Here is a 19,549-nt window from a genome sequence, read left to right as displayed (position 1 = left end):
GAACAGTATCACCTAATCACTCGTCTCGAACACGCACGCGCTATATATAATACCCCAGACTAAACACAGCTAGTCAGTAATACACCTCACGTAAGAACAGCTAGCAGACCGATACACAATGTCACAACCCGGAAAAAAAAGAGAAAAGAAAATAAAAATCCCGTCGGGTCCCACCTGTCAGCCTCTCCCTCTCCTCTGTTTCGCTCGGCGCCGCGGCACGCGTCGCCCGTCGCCGGTCAACCTCGACTTCCGTGCCACGTGCCGGCCAATCTCGCGAGCCGTGCCGCCCCTTCACTCTCTCCTCACCCCTCTCCTTATCCGCGCCCGGCCCGTCCCCGTTCCCCGCCTCAAACCCTAGCCCCGTTCCCCAATCCCCATTGCCGCCGCCGCCCCCGAGCTTCGTCGCCGCCGAGATTCGTCGCCGCCGGTGAGGTTTCCCCCGATCTAGCGCGCGCATCACGTAGCTCTCCTCCTCCTCCTCCGATTTTGGCCCTCACCCGGCCTTCTCTCCCTCCCTGCAGGGCCGGCGACGAGCGCCTCCGCCCGCCGCCGCCTCTGCTCGTCGCGCCGCCGGTCCGCCGCAATTCCTCGCCCACACCGCCGCTGGTGAGCCTCGCCGCCACCTCCGCATCGCCGTACGCACCTCCCCTTCCCCGCTCTGGCCCCGCTTCGCCGCGCCGCCTCGCGCCGCCGCCGCTCGCCGTCGCCGCGCACGCGCGTGCGCGCGCACCGCGCGTCACCCGCGACGTCGTGGCCGCGCCCACGCTGCGGTCAGGGCGCGTGCCCTGTCTTGACCCGGCTGGGTGGGCCGCTGGCCAGCGGGCCCCTCTTGTCAGTGCCTGGGGTTGTGAGATGGGGTGGATCTAGCAATTAGTTAGGGTTTTGTGATGTTTAGTTTTTCTGCAATCTTGCAAAATTCGTATAAATTCGTGTATAGCTCCAAAAATTATGAAACTTGTTTTGTTGGATTCCTCTATCTGAGATATACTTAGGAAAAATATTGTTTTGCATGTTACTTTTCTGTAGATTTATCTATAGATTTATCTTGCAAAAGAGAGTTTATTGCTTAGTTATTTGTATACTGCTCGAAAAATGTAAAAACAAATTTTTTTAGACTCCTTGTTAGGTGTAGTTTTCAGTGGTGCAACTTGTTCATATGATTCCTTGCTGCTTATAAAAGTTTTAGCTTGTTTTCTTATACTTTGTCTTAAAATGGTTTATTCTAGAACTTCTTGCTGGAAAGTGATAAAATGGCAAAACCAGTTTTGTTAGCCTTGTGTTCTTGCCTAGTTCCCATGATAATTTTATTGGATTTGTTTAGTTTAGTTTGCATTCCTTTTCTGATTTACTTTGTTTAGAGTGGCTGAAAGTTATTTTATATATGATTATTTATAGGAAAATGATTTTACTTCAAAACCAATTTTCATGAGTTCTTTGCATTGTCCTCTGCATGCTTAAATTATTTCATGATTTATGCTTGCTGTTTAGTTCATTCTTTAATTCTTGCATCGCATTCATGCATTTTAGTGACCGAACGGTCGGAGAACGAACCCGTGGAGCCCGCCGAGTCCGTGGAGCCTGAACCCGGAGTCCCGTTCGTGGTCGAGTCTGAAGTTAACCCAGGCAAGCAGCTAAGCATATTCCTTGCACCTTTCTAATCTAATTTAGTTTAGCTATTCCACTGGGTATTGTTGGGCTATAAGTGTAGTATGTATGTATTGCATTTTTATACCTATCTTCATGCATAATCCTTCCTTGATTTGTTATCTTTATTCTTGGCACTAGTTAGTTAGTTAATTACTTAACCTGACTAGATGCTTAGCCCAGCTTAGGTTACTTCTATTGCTTGCTAGAAAGTAATGGTTTGGAGTATCACACTTACCTGTTTATCCTTGATCGCACTTGAGCTGGGGCAAGTAGAGTTTGGTAGTACCGAGATTCGAGCGGAATGGTAGGGCATAGAGAATGAAGTCACATGGGCATAGTCCGCTTGGGTCGATTAAGGACCGAGTGGATGCCATCGGCCTTGAGTACCTTTCCGTGCTACCACATATCCAATATAATGGAACGGATGAGCCAATTATCTTCTTTGACTTGATCATTGGGGCCCGGTCCCAGATGTGTGGCCAAGGGCTATGCAGGGAGGCTTAGTGTGTCCCCGGGTGGAACTATGTGTAGGAAAGTTTAGAGATGTTCCCGGTGGAACTAAGTCTCCACGCGCAAGCTGGGCGTACCCTCAACGGTTGAGCCCTGTTGGGAACGGTTGACGTGAGTACCCCCTTGCCCGGCGTGATCGGTTGGGTGAGTCGCATGGTCCTCGCGTCGTGTGGGTAAAGTAGTACACCCTTGCAAGGTTATAATCAATTCGAATTGCCGCGCTCTCGGTTATGAGCAAGCTCTTGGTTCGCCGAATTCCTCTTAGAGAGTTTCGGTATTGTTGGTTTTGGAATCATGTCTTGTCAATGATCTACTGGCTTTTATGTTACTCTCTTAATGAACTAAAAGTGTTTGGGTTGGGCAAGATTAATTAATTTTGATAGGTGATAGTGTAGAGAGCTAGTGCTTGTGCAATAATTACTTAACATTAAAGCTTTTACTTGAGCCATTGCATGATACTTGTATACGTAATCGCGTAAGTCTTGCGAGTACCTTTTGTACTCAGGTTGCTTTCTAAACCTAGTTGCAGGTGAGCCCGAAGTGGTGTTCGGCCATTTCTACCCCGCTGATCCAAACGCGGGGGAAGAATAGGTCGTGGTGGCTGTAATGATGTCCTTGAGCAAGGCGTCATTACCTTAGTAAGTCTTTATCGTAATCGAGTTTCGCGAGAGCATGTAAATGCAATAAACTTTATGTTTCTGTTTAATATGGCTTTCGTGAGCCCAATGCTTGTAAGTAAAGTTTGAAACCCACATATGTTGAACTTGTAATATTAAGCTGTGAACTCTGATCGTATAAAACTGCTCTTGGTGGATTATTGGCGATGTATTCGATTGTAAACGGTATGTGTGCATATGCTGATTCTGGGCGTATGTTGGAGCACATACCGGGACTACCGGATTTGATATTATTTTGAATGAATGACGTGTCGGTTATTCGTGTCTCTGGATGTGGGATAACACGTGGCACGCTCTCCGGCACGCACGTGTTAACTCTCATCTGGATGATAATGACCGGCGGTTCGTTTAAAATAGTATCAAATTGGACGGTTCTCACACACACAATCTTACTACAGATGTGATGAAAAGACAGGCAACGGCAATGGCGATGCCTGCAACAGCCTGCGCACACTTATGCGGATCTGACGACCGAGACCTTGGGGACGGGCACGGGGTAGCTTTCGACGTCCTCCATCCAGGGGTTCCCGAGGCCCTTCTCCTTGGCCGGGTTCACCGACCGGAGCGCCTTCCACACGGCGCTGTTGCACTTGAAGCCGGACCCGAAGGCGATCTGCCAGGTGCGGTCGCCCTTCTTGATCCGGCCCTTGGCCTCGGTGTAGGCGAGCTCGTACCAGAGCGAGCTGCTGGACGTGTTGCCGAACCGGTGCAGCGTCATCCTGGAGGGCTCCATGTGCCAGTCCGTCAGCTTGAGGTTCTTCTCCAGCTCGTCCAGCACCGCGCGCCCGCCGGCGTGGATGCAGAAGTGCTCGAACGCCAGCTTGAAGTCCGGGATGTAGGGCTTGACCTTGCGCTTGAGGACCCTACGCGCGACGAGCGTGGCGAAGAAGAGCAGCTGCTCCGACATGGGCAGCACCAGCGGGCCCAGCGTGGTGATGTTGGTCTTGAGCGCGTCCCCGGCGACGGCCATCAGGTCCTTGGACAGCGACACGCCCACCTTGCCGTCCTCGTCCTCGCGCTGGGTGACGCAGCCGAAGCAGCGGTCGTCGGCGCCCTTGTGGGTGCGCACCGTGTGCACCAGCTGGTACTTGGAGCGGCGCCGCGCCGAGCCGCGGTTGGAGAGCAGGATCGCCGCGCCGCCCATGCGGAAGAGGCAGTTGGACACGAGCATGGAGCGGTTGTTGCCGAAGTACCAGTTGAGGGTGATGTTCTCCATGCTGATGACCACGGCATAGGTGTTGGGGTGCGACTGCAGCAGGTCCTTGGCGAGGTCGATGGAGATGAGCCCCGCGCTGCAGCCCATGCCGCCGAGGTTGTAGCCCACGATGTTGCCCCGGAGCTTGTAGTGGTTGATGATCATGGCGGACAGCGACGGCGTCGGGTTGAAGAGGCTGCAGTTGACGACCAGGATGCCGATGTCCTTGGGCCGGACGCCCGTCTTGGCGAACAGCTCGTCCAGCGCGCCGAACATGACCATCTCCGCCTCCTTGCGCGCGTTGGCCATGGACGGGTTGGGCGGGATGTTGAGCACGGCCTCCGGGAGGTACGTGTCGTCGCCCAGCCCCGAGCGCTCGACGATCTTGCGCTGGAACTCGATGTTCTCCGGCGTGAAGGTGCCCAGGGACTCGGTGCAGTTCATGAACCGCGCGCGGCTGCACTTGCGCTCCTCGTCGGGCTTGTAGCACGCGAAGTCCACCAGGTACACGGGCCGCGGCCGCGTCAGCACGTACGCCGTGGCGGCGATCACGAGCAGCGTGGAGCAGACCACCACGGACACCAGGTTGTACTGCAGGCTCTGCCACAGGTCCGCCACGTCCCGCAGCGTCAAGGTCGAGAGGTGCGCCGCCACCAGCCCCGGCAGCGGCACCAGCAGAAGGTACGCGCCGTGGGTGATGAGGTGGTGGTACCCCAGCTTCACGTACTTGAGCTTCACCGACTGCTTGAAGTCCGGCATGCCGCTCGCCGCCGGCGTCTGCCTCTGCACCAGCGGCGGCGCTTGCTCTGTTCTCGCCTCGGCCATTGTTGCAGAAGCGAGACCTCGCGGGAGGGACGACAAGGATCGCCGATCGCCGCCGGAAACGAGATTGCTACTACTCTCTCCGAACAACTTGCCTCGACGTGTGGTTTGGCCGTCGATTATATAGGCGGGCGCACCGATCCGAGCGCGGTGTACACTGGAGTCCGAGACCTACACCAACACCCTGCCAGGTGCGCGTTAAGGCGAGAGCCATGTCACGGGAAAGCTAACCGTGACGGGATCGAGAAAAGGCGCCCACCTACCCGATCGGACTCGGAGACCGGACCAGACCGGCCCGGACCGCGCGCCGGATCCCGTCCAGACCGACCGAAAGATAGCCCGGCACGGCCACGCAACGACCAAGCAGCCGGCCGGACGCAGCAAGGCGGCCGGCAGGAGGGAACCCCGCGCGCGGTCGGGCCGGTGCGGCGTGCCGGCGTCCGTCCGCAAGCAACCGGGGATCCGGACACGCTAGCAGCGGCGGCTCATGCGTTCCGCCTGACGCGCCCCGGAGAGTGGAGACGCAACGCGGGCGGGGTGGGCCGCTCGACGGCGACGGTTGCTTGGGGCCGGGCGCCGCGGGGAAGGAGGAGGAGATGGAATGGAAGGGGACGGCCCCAAGCGAGCGCGGCGTGGCGGCCGGTGGGTGCCCTCTTGTAGCGGCGCGCGGTTCCGGACAGGGGCGGCCAGTGGCGGCCGCGGCCGAGAGAGGCGGTTAGCCGGTGGAGCCGCGCGCGGGTGCCGGGGCCAGACACGCGGCCGGGCGCGGAGCTCGGGAGGTGCGGTGCACGGACGCGGGCGCGTGCGGGGGTGTGGACGCCTTTTTTTTATTTTCTGGAGCGTAACGTGCACGTGTACGGTGTGTGTGAACGTGCCTGAGAGAGAGTGGCTATTACGGGGCCATTTCGTCGCTCGCTTTCATGCAACCGTGCGCAGCACGAAGCCTCTCGTTGGAACTTTTTTTCCAAGTGATTTTTTGGACTTGTATACTGTGGTCGATGGTTAGTACAACTGTACAAGTAGCAAGTAGTACGAAAAAGGCAGGGTCAGCCTCATACAATGGTCGACGACTAGTAGTGCAAGTAACAGGGACGAAAAAAGCAGGGTCAAAGAGATGCTGCTGCGTCCTTCACCGAATCACCTGGTCAGATAGATATATGTATACGCAGTCGATCTCAAGTTCCTTTCATCTCGCAAGCACGTCACTGACCTGCCCAATCATCGCCCGTGTCACCTAGAAATCAGCCCTGCAAGTTTCCGCCTCGCCTTTCCGGTGAGCGTGAAAAGTTATGTATATTCAGTGCAGCCCGGCAGTCTCTGTTTTAATGTTTTTTTTTAAGTAGTTGTAGCCTGTAGGTCGCGAGAACACTGACCGAGAGCGACGCCACAACCTCGATCTCAAACACGAAATGTGAAAGCGGCGGCGGTCAACAGGATGAGGGAGAAGAACAGCGCCGTAGTTTGCTACAAAAAGCATGTGTTTTACCTGCTCGATCACGTCATTGACCTGCAGACAACGGCAGACAGCATCGAAGATGAACTCGCAAATCAGGTGCTCGCGTACATGTATGGCTAGAACCGGTTTCTTGCGGAAGTGGCGCGCCGCCGCCTTCCTTTCGGCCAAGCATCCAGGTTGTGGTATTTATGAAAGCTCTACTGCAAACTTCTGCAAGAGGACACCACAAAAGTACTTCAAGGATATGCAGGTTTGACCATTTGTGGCAAACGTGAAAGGGCTATCTCTGTACAGTAGTAGCGTGTTCTACATTGCCAAAGATCTCCAGAAAGGCATATCTTATCCAAGCCAAATTCTATGCACTGCTCATACCAGCTGCTGTTCTGCCACTCGTATTACATCTTCAACGACCAAGGAAGATCCTATTCCTGAGCCAACGGTTTACACTGCTATACATCTACCGGATCAATATTTACATCGATTCACAACATCAGTAAGCAATACCACCTGAGAATGCGTCCCCATCGTTGATTAAGCTCTCAGTTAGCCAGTAACCATCCCACGAGCCTCCAACTCTCTACAAGAGCAGTCGATTAAAATCACCAGATAACTGAAATGTCTGCAAGGGAAAGACAAGCTGACAGGTACCTGAACCATTGTAAACTGAAATATTCCTTCTTCCTCGGGACGGGCTCCTTGTACCCAAACTCTTTGTTTAAATTGGTTCTGTTTGACATAATGAGAGTCAGAACAAGATAAACTTAGTTGCTGGAGAATGGAGATCTAAGTATAAATATGCTAACTTTCATCTGTTTTGTCTTGCTTTCTATAGCTCAGAAGAAAAGTGTGTCCAGGGAAAATACCTCTCCAACCCATAAGCTGCTTAATATCTTTCTTTCTTTGTGGCCTAGCAACACTCTGTAAGCTGAATGGTGAAACAAGCGTCGGAAGCGTTCAAACTGGAATAGTAGTGGTGGCAGTTTGTAAGTAACACACTATGACTGCCAGCATATGCCAAATGGAATAGGTTTTAGACTACCTGTCCTAGATCAAATTGTCGTCCGAAGTAAGTTGACCTTTCAAAGGGGTCGAAGCCTGCAAACTAATAAGACCATAAAGACTCTGAGACTCGTCAGCCTGATCAAAGCTGGGTTTCATTAACACTATGTCCAATGAAATGAATGATTTTCATGCTTGTGTAATTACCCGGTACATGACCTCTATCCCATAATCCTGGCGGGGCTGATCATTGTATTTCAAGGACTCAAGTTGGTATTCCACTGCTTCTTCTGCACTAAACTGAAAGATTGAACCATTTTAAGTGTCCAAAATCAATATTTGAATAATTATGCTCTTTTGTGATTATTTCAGATGGGGCATTACATTCAACCTGGGACCAAAGGGCTTTCTCTTGCGTGTCTCAAGCCTGGAGCAAAATTGGAAGAGTCAAGAAACAACAGTAAGATCCAGCCAGTTTAGGAAGCTCATCGACTCAGAGGATTAACACCAATGTTCATATTTAGTATACATGTGGTATGCCAATTAAGTCTACATCTGGTATAGAATTCCATAAACATCTGCTATTCCAAATGCAATTGGTGTGCTCTATACTCGACCAAACCTAACAAGCTTCTACTCCTTAGTAGAGGCTTGAAATTAGTTCACGGGAGATAAAACCCATCTGAATTTTTTTTTATATCTATAAAAGTACGGCCTTAGTCGCACATTGGTGTGAGTGAGGCGCCAGAAGGTGCTTGCTCGTAGAATCATTTCATTGATTTGGGTTTGATTTATTGGGGGGCTTAAGTACTGACTATGCATAGGACTACAAGGGATAAAGACGTAACGTATAAAGAAAGGAGAACGGCAACCTTAGTCCTTAGCGGCCTCCTCATCAAATCCAATCATTATAAACAACTTTATATTAGGAAAAAGGAGTATTAGTGTCCTGGTTTGCAGTATCTAATAACTGCAATTTTTGGAAGATTTTATAGCATGCCATTAGTTTAAGTTATTTATGCAGTTTTTAGGTAGGATTGAGAACGCAATGTACAGAAGTCCTTTTTGTGATAGGCAGGAGATTAGTAAAACATTAGGTGTTGCAATAATACATAACTTCACTATGGCAGTTTGGTACATAAATCCCTAGTTATAACATCAAATCGAAGGGTGGTTTATCAAAATTTCATAACTGAATTGGTCCGTTCACCACAGGTGACAGATTCCCTATATGTGGTATGCAAGTACCACAAAAATAAACTAGGAATCATGTTCGGCAACAGAGTCTTAAGAAATGATACAAAAGGTCACAAAATCTGCACCTGCTGTTGGAAATTGCAGGAGATAGGCACTCCTGACACAGTATTTATCAATTCTTAGTTACGTTCACACTGATACTTTTGCAGTCTAACTGTCATTTGTGGTTTAGCTATCCCCAATCAAACAAATCCTAAGTGAAGTGAATGAATAACTACCATCGTGCTGTAAAATATGCAGGCAGAACAAGCCTGCACCATCTACAGCTGTAACTATGTGACTGTTTTGGTAGCTGAAAGGTAAATTCACTCTTGCCAGACAAAATAAGTAGTATGGTTTCCTTCCACAGAAAAGCATATTGAGGCTTCAGTGTCAGCTTACATCTCTGTACTACAATCGGATGCCTCAAATAGATGGGGGATCACTTGACTGTTTGGTTTTTATCCAATCACTGACAGTTCATTTAGCCTGATAGACTAAGTCGAGCCTAGATAAACTTGATTTCAGCCACTTTTATTGCCGATGATAATATGATGTCAATATGATGTTCGGTTAATGTGTGCACTTGAAAACATCATTTTGGCCTGATAATGGCACGCTTTTCTCCCTCGAGTTTTCGTCCAATTCTGAACTGTAAGCATCACGGTAAGAGATACCGGTAACCAATCTAATGAAACTTTCATGACAATTTTCCCAATATAGTGAGCAGTTTTACTTTATTGTTGGAAAAGCTGGGAAGCAGTCGCCGAAATGTGTTTGAGAACACACTAAAAACCAAAAAAACAAGCCCCATCAGGACAAGCGTGTCTCTCGGTCTCTCCTGATTACGCAACCTAATCTTCCCAAATCTAGTAACGTGTACTCAACCTAGTCGACCTCTCACACGTGCACAGCAAGATGCAGCAAGGGGTAAGGGAAGTTGAAACGGCGGTACTGACCAGTTGGACGAGAGGAAGTCCGGCACGTCCGACGAGGCGGCGGAGGCGGAGACCCTAAGCCGCGCCGCGGCGAGGGGAACCGGCCTGGTCTTCCAGCAACAGCCGCCGCCGCGGCGGCGGATTGGCGCCGGCGGTAGAGGGATCGGCTTGGCGGTCGCAGCAGCTGCCGACGCCATTGTCGCAAGGCAACCTGGGATGCTTCGTGCCTTCGTCCCTGCCTCCAGTTTATCCAGGACTGGAAAATTAATTCAGACCAGTGAATTTTCCTCGACACGTTTGCTCTTGGGCCGAGCCGGGCTCCGCGCTTCACACAATTGGGCCGTTTAAGGGCCCAACAGAGATGACAGCCCATTAATATTGGTGAGGTATCCCTCAAAAAAAAATTAATATTGGTGAGGTGGGCGTTAATGTCGTTAACCCCTCTGGCTTCCCACCCGCTCTGCTTATCCACTCGCGCTCGCGTAGCAAGCGGCCACGAGACTGGCCACGCGCTCCTCACCTCGCCTTCCCCAAACCTCTCCAAAACCTCGCGGCTGCGGCTTCCAGCGCCATGTGCGCCTCCTCCTCCTCCTCCGCCTTCTAGATGCCGCGCCCGCCCACTAAGCCCGCGCTCAACTCACCCTTCCTCCCACTCGCCGCCTCCCTTCCCTCGCCGCGCGCCCTCCCGCCCACCCGCCTGTCCCCCGAGAAGCGCCCACGACGCCTCAGCTCGGCCGCCGTATCGGCGGCGGCGTCCACGTCCTTCTCCGCGGACCCGAGCGCGGAGCTGCGAGCGCTCTGCTCCCATGGCCAGCTCGCGCAGGCGCTCTGGCTCCTCGAGTCCTCCGCGGAGCAGCCCGACGAGGACGCCTACGTCGCGCTGTTCCGCCTCTGCGAGTGGCGCCGCGCGGTGGAACCCGGGCTGCGCGCGTGCGCGCACGCGGACGACCGGCACGCGTGGTTCGGGCTCCGCCTCGGGAACGCCATGCTCAGCATGCTCGTCAGGTTCGGGGAGACGTGGCAGGCGTGGAGGGTGTTCGCCAAAATGCCCGAGAGGGACGTCTTCTCCTGGAACATCATGGTGGGCGGGTACGGGAAGGCCGGATTGCTGGAGGAGGCGCTGGACCTGTACCACAGGATGATGTGGGCAGGTGTGAGGCCGGATGTCTACACGTTCCCTTGCGTGCTGCGGAGTTGTGGCGGCATCCCGGACTGGAGGATGGGGAGGGAGGTGCATGCACATGTCCTCCGGTTTGGGTTTGGGGGCGAGGTTGACGTCCTCAACGCACTCATGACCATGTATGCTAAATGTGGGGATGCTGTGGCTGCACGTAAGGTGTTTGACAGTATGACCATGATGGACTGTATCTCATGGAATGCGATGATTGCTGGGCATTTTGAGAATGGTGAGTGCAATACAGGGTTGGAGTTGTTTCTTACTATGCTGGAGAATGAGGTGCAGCCTAACCTTATGACGATAACTAGTGTGACTGTTGCATCAGGTTTGTTGTCAGATATAAGTTTTGCCAAGGAAATGCATGGGCTTGCAGTGAAGAGGGGTTTTGCCACTGATGTTGCATTTTGCAACTCTTTGATTCAGATGTATGCGAGTCTTGGGATGATGGGGCAAGCAAGAACAGTGTTCTCGAGAATGGATACTAGAGATGCCATGTCATGGACAGCTATGATATCTGGGTATGAGAAAAATGGCTTCCCGGATAAAGCTCTTGAAGTGTATGCACTGATGGAAGTGAACAATGTAAGTCCTGATGATATTACTATTGCAAGTGCCCTTGCTGCTTGTGCTTGCTTGGGACGTTTGGATATTGGCGTCAAGTTGCATGAGCTTGCTGAGAGCAAGGGATTCATGAGCTACATCGTAGTTGCAAATGCCCTCCTTGAAATGTATGCAAAGTCCAAGCACATTGATAAGGCTATTGAAGTTTTTAAGTGCATGCCTGAGAAGGATGTAGTATCATGGAGTTCAATGATCGCAGGATTTTGTTTCAACCATAGGAACTTTGAGGCTCTTTATTATTTCAGGCATATGCTGGCAGATGTAAAGCCCAATTCTGTCACTTTTATAGCTGCTCTTGCTGGTTGTGCTGCTACTGGGGCTTTGAGGAGTGGTAAGGAGATCCATGCACATGTTTTAAGGCATGGTATTGGATCTGAAGGTTATTTACCCAATGCCCTTATCGACTTGTATGTAAAATGTGGCCAGACAGGTTATGCTTGGGCACAGTTCTGTGCGCACGGTGCAAAGGATGTTGTGTCTTGGAATACAATGCTTGCTGGTTTTGTAGCTCATGGGCATGGGGATACTGCTCTATCGTTCTTCAATAAAATGGTGAAAACTGGAGAGTGTCCGGATGAAGTTACGTTTGTCGCTCTGTTATGTGCTTGTAGTAGGGGTGGAATGGTCAATGAAGGTTGGGAACTTTTTCACAGCATGACTGAGAAATACTCTATTGTTCCAAATCTCAAGCACTATGCATGCATGGTGGATCTGCTATGTCGTGTTGGGCAACTGGCAGAAGCTCACAACTTTATAAATGAAATGCCTATCGCACCAGATGCTGCTGTTTGGGGAGCCTTGCTAAATGGATGCCGGATACACCGGCATGTTGAACTTGGCGAGCTTGCGTCAAAATATGTTCTTGAATTGGAGCCTAATGATGCTGGATATCATGTTCTTTTGTGTGATCTATATGCTGATGCTGGTAGATGGGATAAATTGGCCAGGGTGAGGAAAACCATGCGGGATAAAGGATTGGATCATGATTCTGGATGTAGCTGGGTTGAGGTTAAAGGAGTGGTCCATGCATTTCTAACGGATGATGAATCACATCCACAGATCAGAGAAATAAATACTGTTCTTGAAGGAATATATGAGCGGATGAAAGCATCTGGTTGTGCTCCTGTTGAATCTCATTCTCCAGAAGATAAAGAAGTATCCAAGGATGACATCTTTTGTGGTCACAGCGAAAGACTTGCTGTTGTTTTTGGTTTGATCAATACCGCACCTGGCACCCTGGTTTCTATCACCAAAAACCAGTACACATGCCAGAGTTGTCACAGGATATTGAAGATGATTTCTAACATCGTACGAAGAGATATAATTGTTAGGGACAGTAATCAACTCCACCATTTCAAGGATGGAAGTTGTACATGTGGAGATGAAGGTTATGCGTGAAGAACTTGCAGAGGGGAGGCTAGCTAGCTATGTTGCATATACCCTTGTGCTATTATTTATATGGTACACGTGTCAGTCACTAGCAAGTAGCAGGGCAAGATGGATACAGCTACATGGGCAGCAGCAGCACTGCTTGGATCAACAGAACTCATATTTTGAGTTATATATAGCAGTTTTGTGCATATAGTTAACTTGTTGCAGTGCAAGTGCAGAAATTATACTCATGTAATGCAACTTCAGATTCTCACGAATCATGCCCATTGAAGGTAATTTCTCACTCTTTTCTCTGGTTAGTTGATAAAGAGGTCATGTTGCTTGTCTAACAGTTATGTTCTTTCCTTTCAGTCTCCTGAAGCAGTGACTCTTGGAGCTTATCTTTGCTTCCAACAACTTGCCAAAAAGAAATATCAAGTAAGCTTGAGCTATAGAGGATAGTTTATTTGGTGTATAATGTTTTTTTGAATAGGCTTTATTAGTCTTAACTGTAATTCTAATGCCTATCAACCATAGTCTGGAGAGATATAGAGCTGCAATTTTGCCATAGTTAGTCATATTAAGTATGTGAAACTTCAAATTATATATTTTGGCATTGCATTGTGTCCTTTGGTGTAATTTGGAAAACAAAAGCTGATAAAGCATGTACAACTAAAAGGAAAATCTGGGACGTGGATTCATGCATGGACCATGCAGATAGATAAGTCAAGACTAAGAATTCCTGTGATATATAGAAATATTGGACATGGCCTGCTCTTGCAGTCTCATTTGGATATTATCAGCAAGTCACAAATCACTTGGGCAACTAATGTGTGCTGCATTTTGCAGCCTAGTTTCCTCCAAGTTTGGTAACTGAGCTGAAAATATGGATTGCAACTTTATGTTCCAAATTACTAGAGAAAGTCTGCCGGTATACCAAACCCTGCATGAAGATCAAGCAATGGACATCAGGATCCCTCCAGGCTCCAGCATAAACAGAACAGTTTACATCTTGAGACAGGTCATCAGCACATCAGGTTGGAATGGAACTGGCCGGGTGATTTTGGACAGGGCTGATTTGTCCGAGGTGAATAGTTGATGGATAAATCCGGCGAGTGATGACGCAGTTGACCAAGTCCGCGTCGAGCAGCCGAGCACTGCACACTGTGCAACCGACGTAGCAGAGCTGGACTGCTGCATGGTTCCATACTTCCATGCAGGTTGGCAGCGCTTGCAGAAAAACGGGTTCGGAGTTGAAGCCAAAAGTATTGGCTGGTGGCTAATTTGCTGTGAGAGAAAAATACTGCTTGTTGGTTAGTGGCTGGTAGCTGATGCTGATTAAGCACCGCTGCTAGTTACCAGCAAAACATAGTGGAAGAGTCCTCTTCAAGCTCGCCGTCCCTGGATAGATTGCCAATTCGCCACTATTGTGTGCAGTTTCTGCCTTCTGCAACGGACCGCGACTGTTTTGGTACTACCCGTCGATTTCTGTGCCCCGTTGGCCGTTAACTCCTTGGACAGCGTTGTACCTCAACCACAACTCTGCCCAAAAGCCCCTTGCCATCATGCCATGCCTTCCATACTGCGCGACACAAGTTAAACTGTCGAGAGAGGTATGGCTAGTTCAAATGCATTTTCTCGTGTCACTTTCTATAAAACTGGCTCTTTTTTTCGCGTCTACAGCCATATGCTTGTAGGCTCCCAAGTAGGAGTGGTAAAGGACCGTCAAATTTGATTTAGATAATCTAAGAATCGGGCCTTAAAAGGTCGAATTCTAATCCTATACAATTTTGAGTTATAAAAGAAATTAAAGACTCAAATTGGGCTGTGAATTGACCATTGGGGTCATGGCCCATACCAACCCTACTCCCAAGATGGGTCACCCAATCTCAAGCATACATATTTCTCTTTCTTTTGTATCAAAAATCATCAACAAACTATACACCATTATTAGCGCTAGTTGTTCCAGCCAATCATCGACACAACATGCAATGCAACAACCGATATCCGGCTCGGTTTCTACAACTAGGCATGCGGCATTCAAGCACTGACGGGACACATCTCTTCCATTCGCAGCACTATCTGTATGTCTAACTACACTCCTCTTTACTCGCCCCAAATACGCACATCTCCCTCACTCCGTCTACAAGTTCATCCACCAAATCAAAAATCCCAGAAACCATATCAGCGTCCAAATAAAAACAAACGAACAATATGAGGTATAATCTCGGTAACATCAGTCGCGCTAACCAACTTTTACACGACGTGTGACGAGGGCTTTGTGTGCTCCACCTTAGTACCAACCACTAGGATACTTTATAGTTCAATCCGACTCGCACGCTGAGTAAAATACGAACTCGCATCAATTTCGCTTACGTTTTCATTCTTGCTTTGCGTAAAAGGATTAACCCGAGTGTTGGAATGTATTTGGCATTTAGGTTTATATGTGGTGAACCTCACCCTCAACTAGCAAGGTAGGACAATTCCTACACATGACATGCTACTCACAAATGACCACTAATGAGTTCAAATTCATTGTAAGCCGGAATGCCTCAGATATCCTTCCACACCAGCTGTCGCACGACGTGCACCAAGGTATCCCACGCTCCCACTCAAAAAAAAAAAAGGAAGAAGAAGAAGGTATCCCACGCTCCATCTCAACTCCAGTACACCACTACTAGATACCTCAAATACACCTATGCACCAATAAAAAATGAAACAACTGTTGAAGGGCACTGGACGTGCCAGGCAGCTGTAAAACACCTCAGCACCGCAACCAAGTCCCACTCCACCTGTGTGCTCGATGTCACACCTTTTACTCGCCCGCTCCCTGCAGCACTAGGCAGCAGGTCGGCAAGCATGGACGTAGGATGCTCACATTGCCCACCCCGTCAAGTGCAATTGTGCAGAGCATGCCTGCTCCCACTCGATGAATGCATGTGTCCTAACTCCGCCCCAGCATGTTATTGACTAGCCACTTAGCCAGACTCGATAAACATGCATGTTCATTCAAATACTTTTCTTCTTTTTTCGCAAAAAAAAAACGAACGGCCATCCAGCCATCTTTTCCGCGAACGTGACTGTGCACATATTTAGAGTGGGCAAGAGCCATCATAATAAGGAAATAAGGCAAGAGCCGGGAAAGGTGCAGTTAGAGTGGCACCAACCATTCTTGTTAGAGCATCTCCAAGAGTGCCCAATTTTTTGCTCCCAAGAAATCTGTATTGGGACCTTGCTAAAAGGATTTTGGGTATCAAAAATACTAAACTCTCCAACAGTGCCTTAAAACACTAACGTAAGCTGGACCAGCCGTTCCATTTCTCGTGAAAAAAGGCACCCTCGCCCCTCTATCTTTCCTCCACGTGGCCCTTTTTTTTCTCACCGAGGGATTGGGAGTGCATAGAGCAGGTCTAAATTTGGCTCACAATAGCTCCGTTATTGGCCACGCGAAAAAATTGGGAACTGATATTGGGCACTGTTGGACCTTTGTTTTTCAGCTTTTTACCCAAAACTAATTATTGAAGAGGTTTATTGGGCACTCTTGGAGATGCTCTTAGGAGCCGTTTGGGAGCGCTCCGCGCGAGGGCAGAGCTGGAGCCACCTTTTTTGGCTCAGCCCGAGTGCCCAACAAAACAGCTCTAGCTCTCCTAGCCTGCCGCGCAGAAGCGCTTCACCGGAACAAAGCGTATGGTGCGACTTCGACAGGAGCTAACCGGCGGAGCCGATGTGCGAGTCGCACCAAACGGACCCTTAGTTGTCAAGCCACGTGCGACAAGGGGTATACCGTGCTCGGCTGGAGCTTGCCTGTCCCCTTTTCGTGTACCGTTCGTGTCTCCAAACACGTATAGCCCATTGATTCGTTCCCTCCTAGAGCTACGCCATTCTAATTTTTTCGTTCACAGCAAGTCAAGAAAAACAAAACCTTCAGTCCGACTAAATTAACTGGATGGAGTGACGAGGAAACCGCAAAATAGAAATCATCACTGCCTAATTGTGATCTTGCACCAGAAATCAAGATTATGGGGAACGAATCGATAGCCTACACATGTTCGGAGACGCGCAAGCTGCGCCCACCGTGCTCCACCTCGGCACCACCACTTGGTAACCCCCTCCCCTCGGTCAGTTGTCATGCAACGTGCAACGAGGGCTTCCCGTGCCCCACCTCATACGAACCACTAGGGATCTCTCCCCCACCAATTGTCACACGACTTGTGACGAGGGTATTCCATGCTTCACCCATGAGTACCACCACTGCGTATGTATCCTTCCTACTTCATCTGTACGCAAAAAAATAAATAAAAAAATTGAAGACCCAACGGAACTGTAATCAGAGGGGCACTAGCTGTGCTCGCCAATTCTCACGTGACGGTATCCCATGTAACACCTCAGCACCACCACTAGATCCCCCTCCATCTGTGCGGCTGACGTCACACCCTTGACTCGCCCGCTCCCTACAAAAACACCCACCTAGTTGGCAGGGCGCCGAGCGTGGACGCTCACACCGCCCACACCGTCTCGCGCGAGCACCCCCTGCTCCCGCTCGCGCCTCCGACGGTCGACGGAGCCATGGGCCTCGTCCCCTTCGGCTTGCTGCCTATGGACCCCGCCGCCGCCGCCGCCGCCGCGCTCACCGGCGCCATCTCTCCTCCGTTCCCTGCCGGCGCAGCCGCCAACAGCGCCACGTACTGCATCGACCCGGCCCTGCTCGCGTCCCTCCTGCCGCCCGGCAGCGGCAGGCAGCCCGCTGTCCCAGCAGCAGCCGCGGAGGCGACGAGGCAGCGCCGGGAGGAGGAGGAGGAGGCCGCGGCCATCCGCCTGGTGCACCTCCTCGTCACCTCAGCCGGCGCTATCCAGTCGGGCGACTACTCGGCCGCGCATGGCAACCTGGCCGAGGCGCGCGCGATCCTCTCGGTGATCGCTACCTCGACGGGGATCGGCCGCGTCGCGAAGCACTTCGCCGACGCGCTCGCGCAGCGCCTCTTCCCGGCGTACCCGCAAGCGGCGGCGCCTGCTCCGCCTCCCGCGGCGCCGGCCGACCTCTACAGCCACTTCTACGACGCGGGACCCTACCTGAACTTCGCCTACTCCACGGCGAACCAGGCGCTCCTCGACGCATTTGAGGGCTGCGACCGCGTGCACGTCGTCGACTTCGCCCTCATGCAGGGCCTCCAGTGGCCGACGCTCATCCACGCCCTGTCCCAACGCGAAGGCGGGCCACCGTACCTCCGCATCACCGGCATTGGCCCGTACCCAACTGGCGCCGGCGACGAGCTCCGTGAGGTGGGCATCCGACTCGCCGAGTTCGCGCGCTCCCTGGGCGTCCCCTTCTGCTTCCAGGGCCTCTGCGTCGACCAGCTCGACGGGTTGAGCAGCTGGATGCTCAAAATCGTCCCCGGCGAGGCGCTGGCATTCAACTCCATCCTGCAGCTCCACCGTCTCCTCGTCGACCCGGACGCCGACCCGGCGGTGGCCGCGCCGATCGACATCCTCCTCGACCTCGTCGCCGAGCTGAAGCCCAGGGTCTTCACGGTGGTGGAGCAGGAGGCAGACCACAACAGGCCGCCGCTGCTGGAGAGGTTCACCAACGCGCTCTTCCACTACGCGGCCATGTTCGACTCCATGGCGGCCGTGGGCCACCGCGGCGGCGCCATCGACTCGCTCGCGGAGGCGTACCTCCGGGGCGAGATCTTCGACATCGTCTGCGGCGAGGGCAGCGCCCGCGCCGAGCGCCACGAGCCGCTGGGTCGCTGGAGGGAGAGGCTCGCTCGCGCGGGGCTGACCCAGGTGCCGTTCGGCCGGAACGAGGTCCAGCTGGCGACGGCGCAGCTGCTCCGCGCCACGCCGTCCTCCCCCGGCTCCGGGTACAGCATCCTCGAGTGCGCTGGCAGCCTCGCGCTGGCGTGGCACGACCGCCCGCTGTACGCGGCGACGGCGTGGAGCGCGGCAGGGGGGAGCGGTGCCGGCGCCGTTGCTGGCACCGCCGAGGGGCGCGACAACGGCCGTCGGCCGCCGCAAGACTAGGAACGGTAGCCGTGAGATCAACAGCGCCGGAAACGTGGCGATTGCCTAGGGACGGAGGGAGCAGCTGAAGGAATAATCGTGCAGTGACAGTGAGAGAGGGGTGATCCGTCGAATAATGATCGTAGTAGTTGGGTCGTGATCTGGTTTTTGCTTGTGTGATCGAGTTTAGGATGAAAAATTCAGGCTGAGTATCCCGTGATAAGACTCAAGAAAATGTTGCTGCCAGTGCTTTCATTTTAGATTTTGAAATGTTAGACCTGATCTTATGAAACGCGCTACATTTGTTGAACTGAATGTAATGGTGTGGTGATCCTTCAGTCTGATTCTGATGACCCGATCGATTCCCAGTGCTCTGAAATCGAAGTTCGCCGCCATTCCAGCGAGATGAGAGCGGCATTCGATCTCTGTGGCTCAAGGGCCCCAGCAACGGCAGCCCTGAACAATGCGCTCCTCAGCTCGGTCAGGAACCTGCCAGGCCTGCTCCCCTTTCAGTTTCAGAGAAGCAGGCATCTGACATCCCATCACCCGTGCAGAAACGGGTGGTGTCTGTCGCCAGCCAGGCGCCCACCTGCGCGAAACACCTGAGTCGAAACCGACCCCACGCGATCGGCGGGCACGCCACACGCGACGCCAACGCCATCCACGTCAGGCGCCTGGCGCCTGCCGGGCCTTTTGCAGCTTCTGCTCTCCGCAGCGACCGAGCAGCCGCGCAGTGAACCGGACGCGACGCGGCCCAACCACCGGCCGCGCCGGGGTGGGTGTTCCTGACGACGACGAGCGCGACGCCTTGCTCGTTTGGGGGGGGGGGGGGGGGGGGGGGGGGGGGGGCTGCGGCGAGCGCCGCAGTGAATGCAGGGTTCGCCGCGGACGGGAAACTCC

The 19,549-nt window shown here is 52.0% G+C and overlaps 4 protein-coding genes across 5 annotated transcripts; 2 read left to right on the top strand and 2 right to left on the bottom strand.

The window, feature by feature from the left end:
* On the bottom strand, nucleotides 1-4,938 carry LOC120697766 (3-ketoacyl-CoA synthase 11-like). The gene is made up of 2 exons (XM_039981091.1): nucleotides 3,223-4,938; nucleotides 1-120 (listed from the first exon to the last, which is right to left on the bottom strand). The coding sequence occupies exon 1, from the start codon at nucleotides 4,852-4,854 to the stop codon at nucleotides 3,289-3,291; it is 1,566 nt and encodes a 521-aa protein (XP_039837025.1). The 5' UTR covers nucleotides 4,855-4,938; the 3' UTR covers nucleotides 1-120; nucleotides 3,223-3,288.
* A 1,601-nt stretch (nucleotides 4,939-6,539) lies between these two features.
* LOC120697767 lies at nucleotides 6,540-9,733 on the bottom strand. The gene is made up of 7 exons (XM_039981092.1): nucleotides 9,502-9,733; nucleotides 7,691-7,733; nucleotides 7,514-7,606; nucleotides 7,347-7,409; nucleotides 7,171-7,266; nucleotides 6,956-7,033; nucleotides 6,540-6,884 (listed from the first exon to the last, which is right to left on the bottom strand). Exons 1-7 carry the CDS (start codon nucleotides 9,675-9,677, stop codon nucleotides 6,798-6,800), a joined length of 636 nt encoding a protein of 211 aa, XP_039837026.1. The 5' UTR covers nucleotides 9,678-9,733; the 3' UTR covers nucleotides 6,540-6,797.
* Nucleotides 9,734-9,922: 189 nt separating this feature from the next.
* Nucleotides 9,923-14,327, top strand: LOC120697765 (pentatricopeptide repeat-containing protein At1g15510, chloroplastic-like). Of its 2 annotated transcripts, XM_039981090.1 has the most exons (3): nucleotides 9,963-12,942; nucleotides 13,022-13,087; nucleotides 13,499-14,327. In XM_039981090.1, the coding sequence occupies exon 1, from the start codon at nucleotides 10,085-10,087 to the stop codon at nucleotides 12,674-12,676; it is 2,592 nt and encodes an 863-aa protein (XP_039837024.1). In that variant the 5' UTR covers nucleotides 9,963-10,084; the 3' UTR covers nucleotides 12,677-12,942; nucleotides 13,022-13,087; nucleotides 13,499-14,327. The 2 variants fall into 2 exon arrangements, with proteins under 2 accessions (XP_039837023.1, XP_039837024.1); XM_039981089.1 differs by lacking the exon at nucleotides 13,499-14,327 and having other exon boundaries at nucleotides 9,923-12,942; nucleotides 13,022-13,278.
* A 2,888-nt stretch (nucleotides 14,328-17,215) lies between these two features.
* On the top strand, nucleotides 17,216-18,670 carry LOC120700631 (DELLA protein SLN1-like). Its single transcript, XM_039984877.1, has one exon. It carries the CDS (start codon nucleotides 17,216-17,218, stop codon nucleotides 18,668-18,670), a length of 1,455 nt encoding a protein of 484 aa, XP_039840811.1.
* Nucleotides 18,671-19,549: the final 879 nt, after the last annotated feature.

Source organism: Panicum virgatum, chromosome 3K (assembly GCF_016808335.1).
Source record: "Panicum virgatum strain AP13 chromosome 3K, P.virgatum_v5, whole genome shotgun sequence".
Taxonomy (NCBI): Eukaryota; Viridiplantae; Streptophyta; class Magnoliopsida; order Poales; family Poaceae; genus Panicum; species Panicum virgatum.
Note: the sequence above shows the minus strand (reverse complement) of the source record. Positions and strands in the feature narration are given on the sequence as shown.

Bases quoted from the DNA above. Each gene is read 5' to 3' on its own strand.
- LOC120697767 (XM_039981092.1), bottom strand. From the start codon at position 9,677: ATGGCGTCGGCAGCTGCTGCGACCGCCAAGCCGATCCCTCTACCGCCG. The intron at 7,607-7,690 runs GTAATGCCCCAT...TCAATCTTTCAG, and splicing joins CCTTTGGTCCCAGGTTGAAT to TTTAGTGCAGAAGAAGCAGT. The intron at 6,885-6,955 runs GTACCTGTCAGC...CTGCTCTTGTAG, and splicing joins TTCAGTTTACAATGGTTCAG to AGAGTTGGAGGCTCGTGGGA.
- LOC120700631 (XM_039984877.1), top strand. From the start codon at position 17,216: ATGGGCCTCGTCCCCTTCGGCTTGCTGCCTATGGACCCCGCCGCCGCC.
- LOC120697765 (XM_039981090.1), top strand. From the start codon at position 10,085: ATGCCGCGCCCGCCCACTAAGCCCGCGCTCAACTCACCCTTCCTCCCA.
- LOC120697766 (XM_039981091.1), bottom strand. From the start codon at position 4,854: ATGGCCGAGGCGAGAACAGAGCAAGCGCCGCCGCTGGTGCAGAGGCAG.